Source organism: Lutjanus erythropterus, chromosome 17, assembly GCF_056507025.1.
Source record: "Lutjanus erythropterus isolate fLutEry1 chromosome 17, fLutEry1.hap2, whole genome shotgun sequence".
NCBI lineage: Eukaryota > Metazoa > Chordata > Actinopteri > Lutjaniformes > Lutjanidae > Lutjanus > Lutjanus erythropterus.
Genome location: NC_139333.1, coordinates 484,145 through 496,158, shown reverse-complemented (window position 1 = coordinate 496,158; position 12,014 = coordinate 484,145). Strand labels below are relative to the sequence as shown.

Below are 12,014 nucleotides of genomic sequence, written 5' to 3'. Positions count from 1 at the left end.
CATGTGACTGTTGTATTGTGTAGGTTTGAGGGCGTGTTGGTTTAATAGTAAAAGGAACATGTATTTTTGGTGGTTTTAAAAGTCAGACTTTCGGGACCCTGACACACCACAATAACTTGAAATTAAACTACAACAACTTCTTCTGCTTCCCTCTTCTCTTCATCCTCTCTTTAATTCCTCACCTGGCTGCTTTTGAACTTCAAAGTGAAGAAAACAAACCAGAAGATCAAACGTTCGTCTGTCCTTTAGACTGGATTTTATAGAAATGGACAACATGGACAACCCTAAACGTAATACCAAAGTCCTGCGGTGGCTGGCTGCAGTATGGCTCACAAACCCCGCCCCCTCCATGTTAGCAGATGGGCCAAATAAATAAAAATCAAAGTCAAATAAATGTTTCCCAAAGATGGTGTCGTTTTTGGTTCAAGAGTTCATCTCATCAGTTTGATTTTAATTAGTTATTTGATGATATAAATATTTCATGTCATCAGCTCTCCTCGCCATCGAGTCAGCCGGCAGTGTGGGCGGGACCTCGATACTGAAGCTCGAGACGACGTCTCCAGTGTAAGATTGTATCTGGGATATTTTAGCTTCAGTTTTGTACAGTGGGAGGAAGAGAAAATGTTGCATCCATCTTTTATTTATGTCAGCTGTCTGTCCCGTGGAGCTTCTTCTTCTTCTTCTTGTTTTTTTCACCCGGTCGTGTCGCAGCGTTGGCAGCTTTTTTTAAAATGTGTGTCCATCTTTACAGATCTGATCTGAGCAACAGATTCAGTCTGAACAGAAGAAGAAGTGAGTCTCTGCTGCAGTGAGCAGGACTGGATCCCTCACCGGCTTCCCAGCACACACACATCAATCATAAGATATTTAAACTGAATTCATCCAGACAGTAAAAACAGACCAAACCAGAATGAAACCAGTTCACATTCTTGATTTCACTGGACAGAAAGAGAGAGAGAGAGTACTGGCTATACAAGCTCTCTCTCTCTCTTTCTCTCTCTCTCTCTCTCTCTCCGGTTGGTCGGTTCGAGCGCCTGCCTCCTCCCCCTCCTCACTCTCCCTTTATCTCTCTTTCGTCCTCTCTCACTTCACACACACACACACTCACACTCACACACACACACACACACTCTTTCACCTCTCCTCTCCTTATATGGTGAGGCCCCGCCCCCTGGCTGTGATGTCGTCAGCGGCTTGGAGGAAGACCCGTGGGGTTTTTGGGTTTTGGCGTCCAGTCCTGTGGGGCCGCAGGGCTGAGAGTTTCTCCTCCGCTCCTCATCCCTCCATCAGCCTCTCCTCCTCTCCTCCTCTCTCCTCCCCTCTTTGGGGAAAAGAAAAAAGACACTTTGCTCGCGCTCGATTCGCCGTCCGGACTCGCCTCTGTTCTTCCCCTCGTTTTCTCTTCGTCCTCTGAGGATTTTATTTTTCTTTTCCCTTTTTTCTCCTCCTCCTCCTCCTCCTTCCTCTCCTGCCCGCCGGGTTTCAACATGACGGCCGAGAATTTTTAAAAAATCCTTTAAAATAAACTCTGAGAGAGGAGATTCTGTCCGTCCTCCGTCCACAGTCAAAAGTTGAATTAAATCAGACAAAAAGTTCTGCAGCTGAATAAAACTTCCACCTTTTCTTCTTCTTCTTCCCTCTTTCCTTCGTCCTCTTCTTATTTCCTCCTCGACCGGCTGCTTTCGGACTTCGAGGTGAAGAAAACGAACCAGATCGAATTTACGTCCGTCCTGTAGAGCTGCTTTTTTTTCCTCTGCTGGACTTTTCTTCTGCTCCTTCTTCTTCTTCTTGTTTTTTCCTCGTGTTGTTTTGTCCTTGTGGTCATACGGCAGCAGCGGCAGCGGCGTTTGGAGCGTCGGGGCCCCGGAGATGTTCGGGATCCAGGACAACCTGCCCCGTGGGGCCACGGCCAGCATGAAGGAGGAGCCGCTGGCTGTTCGCTCCTGGATGCACTCAGCCGGTGTGGTGGACGCCAACACGGCCGCTCAGAGGTAAACTTACTGCCGCCCCCAGAGGGATTCTGGGAGCTGTAGTCCCAACAGACAAACAGCCGCTCAGCAGGAAGGTTTAGATGAGGAGGAGAGGGCCTTTAAATGACAATATATCAGATGTAAAACTCTGCCGAGAGAAATCAGGGAGGTTTCTTCAGTTTGTGTTTGAGGATTTTTCTTTTCTGTACTCAACAAGAAAAGAGAAAAATCCTGCAGGTCAGACTTTATTTAGATTTATTAAGAGATTTGTTTTTTAATTTCTAATATTTTCTGCAGCTTGACTTAAAAGAAAAGAAAAGAAAAGAAAAGAAAAGAAAAGAAAAGAAAAGAAAGAAAAGAGATGCTTCCAAAATTTGTGAGAGCTGAATAAATGATAGAGACGTTGAAAGTTTTTAGTTCATAATTATTTTGGTTGAAAAATGTGTTTGAGGACAAATTTATTGTAAGGATCAGAAGAAGGTGGTTCAGCTCCTGCAGCTCAGATGATCTCTGCAGTTTTTCTGGTTGAAGCTGCTCAGAACAAAGTGAGGTTAACAGGACGTTTATTCATCAGAGAAAATCAGACAATCAGTTATTAAAAGAGACAGACGTTGAATATTTCTTCCATTATTCATGTTTCCTGGGTTTGATTCTGCCGTCTGATTCAGATCTGATCAATGATTTCTCTCGTGGTTTTTAGAGTTGAAGGTCAAAACTGAAAAATGAGTTTCTTACCTGAGGAGTGAATCAGGTGCGAACGCTTCACACTGAAGCTCGATCATTTTCAGGTTTGAGCTGCTGAGACAGAAACACAAACTGAAACGTTCACATTTAGTGACAATAATTCACAGAAGTGTTTTCTGTGTAGTGAAGGTTACAACCGCAGAGCGAAGACAGGACCGTTTATTTTATAGAGAGAAAAATAAGTGACATCAAAAATGATGTTTAAGCTGCAGATGTTTGCTTCATGTGCGTGCAGCGTTCACATCGCTCAGACTCACAGCTGCACATTATTCACACATGAACATCTGTCAAATCATTAATAATATTTTAAACATTATAACTAATAAAGAAGCAGCGTGAAACATTCAGAGACGTCATCGGGTCTCTGAGCTGATGATTCAGTTTTACACATTTTTAACAGTTTTTCTGCTCAGCTGTGAAATAAATTTTACATTAAACACAAAGTATTTACACAATAAAACTAATATTTATCATTAATCACTTTTATCACATGATTAAAAAAATGAAACAATATAACATCCAGTTAAAGCAGCAGTGAGAAATAAATAACATCAGGTCTTTGTTTTTCTGCTGGGATTAAACTTTCATTTTCACATTTTAAACACGAGTAAAAATGTCATTATTAACATTAATATGAAAATGTTTGTGAAGCAGCTGTATGAAAGAAATCCTCTCTGCTGAAACAACAGCTCTTTGTGAATCAAAGATAAAACTTTAATTCTGATTTTTTTAATTTCGTGTAAAATTGTTAGAATTCATATTAACGTGGATTTTTTTTAATGAAGCAGTTTTGTAAAATCAAATAAAGTAAATAGAAATTCTTTCTGCTGAAACATCAGAGCTGCAGATGAAACTCGATGTTTTTCATGTTTGATATTTTTTACATAGCTGTTTCAAGTCATCATATAAAACACCGTTCATAGTTTATGATTAAAAATATGTAATCTGCAGATACACATCAGGTTTCTGTGACTCTTATATATCTGCTCAAATAAAATGTCAGTTCATTTAGATTTTTATCATTTTAAACAAACAGTTTAATATAAATATTCTCATGAAGCAGCGAGAAAAGGTCAAGTACAGTCCAGAGTTTTTGACACCATCGTCAGCTGAGAAATCTGGTCTTATTCAAAATATTTATATCAACATATCAAATACAGTTCAGAGTTTATGATTAAAAATATGTGAATCTGCAGACACACGAGGCGTTTCAGTGTCGGTCATTAAAAAGTCTCTCTGTTCAGACGTCTGGTCTTTGTATCGAAGCTGCAGATGAAACTTGACGTTTAACATTTTTGATATTTGATATTTTTAACATGCAAACATATGTGAGTCATTATTATTATTAATCTTTAGGAACATGTCAGAAAAGCAGCAAAATACTGTTACAAATACTGTTTTTTTTTTTTTTAAATAAAGATCAGAGTTTATTAAAAATTTCTCTCAGAATCTCTGCTCACATTAGGATGTTCATGAATTCATATTTTATCATTTTATCAATTTTAAATAAATTTTAAACATTTCATTATTGAGTTTAATATAAATATTCCCATGAAGCAGCAGATAAAATGTCCAGAGTTTATTAATACTCTCTGTGCTGAGACGTCAGGTCTTTGTGTCAAAGCTGCAGATGAAACATGATGTTTGATATTTTTAAATTAAGTAAAGTTACAAAATGAACTTTGTCATAAAGTTAAAGTTACTGACAGTTAATGACACATGATTCTACATTGTTAACACATTTAGAAATAATAATAATAATATAAAAAATTATGAACAGAGCAGACAGTGCAGAGTTGAGCTGCAGAAAACACATTTTTAACGTAAAACTGTAAAAATGTTTAACAATTAATAATTGAACATTGTCATAAAATAAAGAACAGTTAATAAAAGATGATTGCAAGATTTGTTTGACATTTTTCCTACATGTAGAAATGATCAAAATTAAGTTTATTATGACAGAGTTTATTACCTCTTGGTTGAGACATCAGAGCTGCAGAAAACACATTTTCAATCTGTGCAAAATTATTATTTTAAACAATTTTAGTACCAGATTTCAGTGTAAAATAAAATACAGTTGATGCGATGGTTAGAATCTGCTGAATCTGCAGGTTTGAGTGTTTCTCATTATATCGTTAAGATTTAATTGTCAAATATTATTTTTGATATTTTTCTGATGTATGTAAAATTATGTGAAATTGTTAAAACAGTGTAAATGTGAAGGTTTCAGAGAAGCAGCAGAATAAAATAAAATCCTCTCTGATCATGACGAGGTGTGTCGGGTCGCTGCAGACAGAATAATCTGCTGCTTTATTAACATTAATTAACATTAATTAACATGAAGTGTATTTTATTGTTAAATATTAGTTTAGTTGTCTTCAGTCTGCAGCAGATCATCCTTTTAATAAACGTGACGTTCTGAAGCGGAACATGTTTCTGTGTTTCTGACTGTCGGCTGGAAGCTTCACTTTTTCTTCTCATGTTCAAATTCAGCCAAACAGATAATAAAATAAAATAACTTTTATTATAATGAGTGAGTGTGTCTGTAGTCGGGGTCAAAGCTGCAGTTTGACTCCTGGATTATGAATATTTATCGAGCTCGACGTGAACATGTGATCGAGTGTTTGGTGTGAATTTAAAATGATCTGGATGGTTTGAAAATTCCCTGAAGTTTCACACATGTTGTTGTTAACATGATTCATTCATGTGGAGGTTAAAGCCTGCAGCGTCGTGTCACATCTCCGCACAGTTTTATGGATATTTTCTACTCAGATCCTTCAGTCAATTAACATTCAACTGTTATGATTTATTCCTGATCATACATGAAGACTTTTCTCACTCTGGTTTGTTGGAGGAAACACTTGATTATTATTTAATGCATCTTTTATGATTTAAACATGTCAGAAACTGATGAATTGATGACATGTTTGATGGGATGTGCTGTCGAACCTGCAGCGTCGCAGTCGATGAGCGTTTCCTCTGAGGAGCGTTTGATTTAAACTCTGCTTCAACGCAGATTTAGGTCACATGGAAGCTTTTAAGTGTTTTAATGAGGATTTATTTCTTTCATTAATTCAGTTGTTTTTTGAATGGGACTCTGGCCGCCGTTCGTTAACATCAGAAAATAATCAGAGTCCTGATTGTTAAATATGTGTGATTGATAAGTTTGTATAAATCCAGGCTGTTGGCACATGAGAACTTGAGAAGATCTTAAGAGATATTTTACACTCAGATTGAAGACAGAAAATGTTTTTTCATAGAAGATGTCATTGGTGAGGTCAAAGCCCGGACAGAATGCAACACGGCTAAAAAATAATGTTTGATGTGTTTCGACTGAAGTTAAATTTCAAGTGTGCATTGATGCGTCTTTGTCTGAAAGGACAGTTCTGATTATTTGAGGTGTGGTTTTATGACGAACCTATCCTTAGTATTTCCTACCTAAAACAATCAAGTCTACACTATATTTAGAATATTTTCTCCTCTTTACCTTTCTGTCAGACAGACTTTTCTGACAGGAAACCACCGTTATATAAAATAAATATCACTCTCTACAAACCAACCAAACTCCATTCATAAAATCAGTCATTGTAGGTCACAGATCTGATGTTTGTTTGTTTGTTTGTTTGTTTGTATTATTGTATGACTTCAGTGAATCTGAACCAAATTTCAAGACATAAAGAGGAGAAAATGACCTCTGTCTGTCTGTCTCTCTGTCTGTCTGTCTGTCTGTCTGTCTGTCTGTCTCTCAGCGGGGTGGGTTTGGCCCGCGCTCACTTCGAGAAGCAGCCTCCGTCCAACCTGAGGAAGTCCAACTTCTTCCACTTCGTGTTGGCGCTGTACGACCGGCAGGGTCAGCCGGTGGAGATCGAACGCACAACCTACGTTGACTTCGTGGAGAAAGAGAAGGTGAGCGAGAAGCTGGGACAGAAATCAAACACACCCCATGGTCGACACCCACACATTCTGCAGCCAATCAGAAACAAACCAAAACATACCAGGCCAAGAGCAAAACACAAAAACAGAGACGCTGAGCCGAACTAACCAACTAAAGTCACTGCAGGAAAGTAGTTTTTACACCTTGTGATGTTGCTGGAACATCACATGTAGTATTGTACCAACCTACCCATGCTACGCTATGACAACATTACACAACACTGCAGCGATGTCTCTGCAACGCAACATTTTCAGTCTACACGTTGTCAGTGTAATGTTGCAGAAACATCAACACAACAAAATGTTTTAAGTGTAATGATGCAGTAATGTCACTACATCATAAATGAACAAACAACAATCACAACGTCGCCGCAACATTCTGCATTTGTAGGGAGGGAAAAGCTGGCAATAGAAATCAAACACACTCATGTTACAGCCTGCGTAGCGCCACTGCTGCAGATTAATCCCGGCGTTATAGTGATGTTTGCACTTTTAGAAGGTCAGTCTGATCCACTGAGATAGAAAACAAACTCACTCCACATGATCTGAACTTGGACAGAGAACAAATGCACCCTCTCATTTCTAAAGTTTCAGCCTCATCACAATGTGGGGCGGAGCTGGAAACATGCCCAGAGCTCACAGGCTGAATCAGCTGTAGAAATCAAACGCACCCTCATCGGTTTCAGTTTGTTTGATTCGTCTTTTTGTGTTCAGGAGCCGACCGGAGAGAAAACCAACAACGGGATTCACTACAAACTGCAGCTGCTCTACAGTAACGGTGGGTGCGCTCGTTTTATGACACAGAGTCAGAAATCTGAAATCAAAGGTTTTTGTTTTTTTTTCAAATTAACCTGAATTAATCACAGTTATAAAAAATCTTCAAATAATAATAATTTTACTCGTGTTTCTGTGTTTGTGTTCAGGAGTGAGAACGGAGCAGGATCTCTACGTCCGGCTGATCGACTCCATGACCAAACAGGTAAGATAGATACTGATTATTGATTATTCATGAGGATCATTAGTCCGGACTCACAGATTCAAATCTGAAGTGAAATCTTGGTCTGATCATACTGATCAAATGATGATCAACAGGAACATTTATTTTATATATATATTATGAAAATCCAGTCAACAAACGAAAAAGTTTTCAGAATAAGAGCGTGTCTTTCCTTCTGCAGCCGGAGCTGTCAGGTTCAGTTTCAGGCTGACTTCTCTCTGACACCTGAAACATTTTCTGACAGTTTGTTGTGTTTTTTTTGGTCAGAGAGACTTCTCCTCCTCCTCCTCCTCCTCCTCCTCTTTGTTCACACTGAAATATTTCTGATATATCTCCTGAACATCTCGCTAATATTCTGAAAAAAATATCCTGAGCAGATTTCAACAGTCAGCAGAGTCATGAATTAACCTGAGCAGCTCTGCGGATCACAAACATACAAACACATGAACCAGTTTTTAAATCTCTGTCACTGAGCCTTAAACTGTCAGCCTGAAAATATAAAATAAAAATAACAAAATGGCCCTTAAATCCTTGAACCATATCACCACCTGCCCCCCGGGCTGTTACAGCCAACTATCACAACATCAGGTACAATCAACACTACAAACAAACTAACTATTACAAAACTGATGCAACTCACCATTCATGACACACAATCCATTGACTGATGACAAAAAACGATCTTTTTCATTCAAAGGTCCGGTTGATTCAATCCAGTAACATGTTTAGTCCAAAACAAACGACTACGTCAATAAATAACTATGAAGTGCAAAACTGATCTGGCAGAAATGATAACTGTCCACATATGGTCCAGTGGACTTCAGCAGTCCAGCTCTGGACTCTCCAGGTCTGAGCAGTGCTGTCTATGAACTTACAGCTACACAAACTGTAAACTGTTCATGCTTTTGTATTTAATGATAAGAATAGAAGGTAATGAGCTCATTGTGTGTCTGTTTCTGAGCTCACTTTATATTTTATCATCTTTTGTTTTTCTGTGCATTCAGCGTCAGTAAATCTGTTGTTCCACAGTCGACACACTTCAGAGTGATTCTGCTGCCGTACGAGCAGCCGACACGACGCTGACTGTCTCTGTCAGCAGCCACAGATAATAAATGAGACGCTGCTGAGTGTCTGTGATCACAGAGACACAGAACCATCTGTTAAACACCAGCAGTCGTCTCTTCTTCAGTGAAAACACGAGGAGAAGGTTGTTTCAGTTTCACCTCAATGACAAACTGTGATATGACTACATGGCTGACTGTCTGTCAACATGTTTACATTCAGGCTGTTTACATGCTGCTCTTCAAGAGACAAATACATTTTTAACCCTGTCCACATATGATGTTTGTCAATTTAAAAAGATAGTTTGAAGTCAAGAAAGTCCAACAAGACATTCTGAAGTGTCACATTAGAAAAAGGGGACAGAGACAGCAGGTTTTCCATTAGTTTGCTCAAAAGGTTTTTATGCCCTCTTGAGGTGTTTTTTTTTTTTTTGTCTTTTTCTAAAAACAGTTGATGCTGTCAGTGTTCCACTGTTCACCTGTGGCCCTTCAGAGATTTAACTGGGGTCCATAAATACTACGTCAACATATTTATTTATTTCTAATGGATGCCAAACATTCCCACGTACAATTACAGCAGCAGGTACCATCAGCACCACAAACAAACAATTACACATTTTGGAACGGTCACATTTTAATACTTTATAACTCACTGATCAATTAAAGTCCAACAAAAATGGTCCTGTTCCTTTGGCAAAGATCCAGTCGATCCAAACCGGTGACATATTTAATCATTTCAATCCATTCCATCCATTTCTTTATCTCATCATGACTGTTTGATTAACAGCTCAGCTGAACCAAAGGGAGCTTCCATGTCTGGTCCAATATAAAACTAGAACAGGGAAATTATGTAATTTTAGGTTGTTTGCTGTGAGTTTCTTCATATAAAAACTGTCTTTCCACCACAGTCCTTGTTTTGACGCCTTTATCCGCACAGTTTAGTTTCACCGTCTCTTTAATGTGTTTATGCTTCAGTCTATCCAAATGACCTTTTCTTTTTTTGAAGAAGCGCCTCAACATACCCTTTTAAAAACACATGAAAAATTTCCTATGGTATTGTTATAACTTTAAATTGTAGGAAATGAAAATCTTCTAAGTCTGAATGTTTCCTTGCAAAAGAGATAAAAATGATGAACAGCTCTCAGTTTGCTGTGTGTGCAGCTTGCAGAGACACGGAACTTCGTTTCTTTCAGAACATATTTGCTGTTGCAAATAACAGAATGTAAAGATGAGGATGAACCGTTTAATGACTCCAGGCTCTTTCCTCTAGCGCCACCCTCAGGACAAACCTGTAAGCACAGACAAATCATCAGGATGCCTGTTCAGACTGTGGCTGTAATAATCTCTGTAGCCTGAAGGGGGCGCTGTGAGGACCGTATGTACATTTACACATTAATAAAAAATGTTTCCGTCAGCACTCTGTGTGTGTTGTACAGTGACAGTAATGGAAACCAGCAGCACAGCAGTTGAAGCATTTAAATCTAACGAGTCATTCAATTAGTGCGGCTTTAACGAGCGTGCCCGTCAGGCGTCGTTTGCGTCGTGTGATCCGTTCTTTGTGGAAAAGGCTTTTCATGCATTTGGTTCCAGCTGTTTCAGATGAATATATCTGCAGGCTGCAGCTGTAATGAAACATTCAGAGGATCAAATGTTTGCCCTCAGTTCTGCCTGCTCACTTCACACACACTCGGCTCGCTCAGGCTAATGGCTAATAATGACTCATAATTGAGACAAATGAAACGAGCCTTTAATTGAGTTGTTTCTGCTGCCGGCGGAGAAATTTACTCAAACAGCAGGTTTGACACGTGACCTGCAGCTGCACAGATGACACAGGTGTGTTTAAAGACCTCAACACAAGTCATTATACCTGTGTGTGTGTGTGTGTGTGTGTGTGTGTGTGTGTGTGTGTTTCAGCCGATCATCTATGAAGGTCAGGATAAGAATCCAGAGATGTGCCGAGTTCTGCTGACACACGAGATCATGTGCAGGTGAGAACATCCACCTGTTCTGAATGTGGACTGAAGGGTGCTCACAGGTCCAACGTTCCCTGAACTCAACATGCATAATTGTACAAAATGGCCTAAGTTAAGATTTTAGTCTGAGTTAAGGTTTCCTAAAAATAAATGTAGTTACATAAAGCAGCCATAAGCCAAAAGGTCTTTTGCTCGAGGTTTCCTTAAATCCCTCACATAGGTGTTTAAGGTTTTCTCTTAATCTTGGTCTGATAATAATTTCTAAGTTAAACTGTTGCACAAAAAAAAAACCCCTTAGAAACCAACGTAAAGGAAAAAAAAATTAAGGTTCAACCCACTGAGTTTATGTGGATAAATGAATCGTGTAAGGAATAACATATTTCTGTATCGCATATGAGGTCACAGTCTAAATGAGAAAGCTAGCTATTTCATTAAGCTAGCTAGGCTAAAAAAATGTTAGCTAAAGTTACCATCACAGTCTCATTGATATCTGAACTTCACTATGTAATAAAATCAACAATAAATAAATCTCTGGTTGGAAAGAGATGCCAATGATTTCTTACACTGAACAGTTTTACCAGTTTTGTTGGATGCTTCTCTGTTATTGTCTCCTTTTTGGTCAGAACAGACAAATTGTTGCAATATTTTTGACTTCTTGGATGGAGTCATAATAGGTACTACAAGCAAGAAAATGGTCGCCATGGAAACTGTTTCAATGCTCTAAATGCCTTTGGAAACTATTTAAGGGATTCTGTGCAACAGCACTAATTAAGTCCCTCAGCTAAGGAGAAATGTCGCCTTAATCATCATGCTAAAGTAGAAACCTTGAGGTTTTTTTTGTTCAAGAAACCCCTGATGACTGTCGTTTGATACAGTTGGACCAGGTGTGACTGTCCTCTGATACAGCTGGACCAGGTGTGACTGTCCTCTGATACAGCTGGACCAGGTGCGACTGTCCTCTGATACAGCTGGACCAGGTGCGACTGTCCTCTGATACAGCTGGACCAGGTGCGACTGTCCTCTGATACAGCTGGACCAGGTGCGACTGTCCTCTGATACAGTTGGACCAGGTGCGACTGTCCTCTGATACAGTTGGACCAGGTGCGACTGTCCTCTGATACAGGTGGACCAGGTGCGACTGTCTGACTCATGCACACCCAAATCTGGTCCAAATACATCTGAGGAAAAGGTTTGGACATAGCAAACCTACTGAGACTATAAAACCTGGTCCAAATAGAACATAGAACAGCCAACTGACCCAAAGGTTTGTCCAAAAAATTGTTATATTCCAAGGGAACCCAAACAGACAGGGGTTTCCACTGAGAACCTTTCTATA

At 39.2% G+C, this 12,014-nt stretch overlaps 1 protein-coding gene across 3 annotated transcripts in view; it reads left to right on the top strand.

The window, feature by feature from the left end:
* The first annotated feature begins 1,082 nt into the window (after nucleotides 1-1,082).
* The window catches only part of LOC146311452 (transcription factor COE3-like), a 57,480-nt gene continuing 46,548 nt past the window's right edge, over nucleotides 1,083-12,014 (top strand). For 2 of the 3 annotated variants that reach the window (XM_084741171.1, XM_084741170.1), the window contains exons 1-5: nucleotides 1,084-1,991; nucleotides 6,464-6,620; nucleotides 7,362-7,425; nucleotides 7,571-7,626; nucleotides 10,620-10,693. In XM_084741171.1, the coding sequence (XP_084597297.1) occupies nucleotides 1,870-1,991; nucleotides 6,464-6,620; nucleotides 7,362-7,425; nucleotides 7,571-7,626; nucleotides 10,620-10,693 (473 nt within the window). In that variant the 5' untranslated portion in view covers nucleotides 1,084-1,869. Of the gene's footprint in view, nucleotides 1,992-6,463; nucleotides 6,621-7,361; nucleotides 7,426-7,570; nucleotides 7,627-10,619; nucleotides 10,694-12,014 lie in introns of all 3 variants that reach the window. The other variant, XM_084741172.1, reaches the window with a different exon arrangement.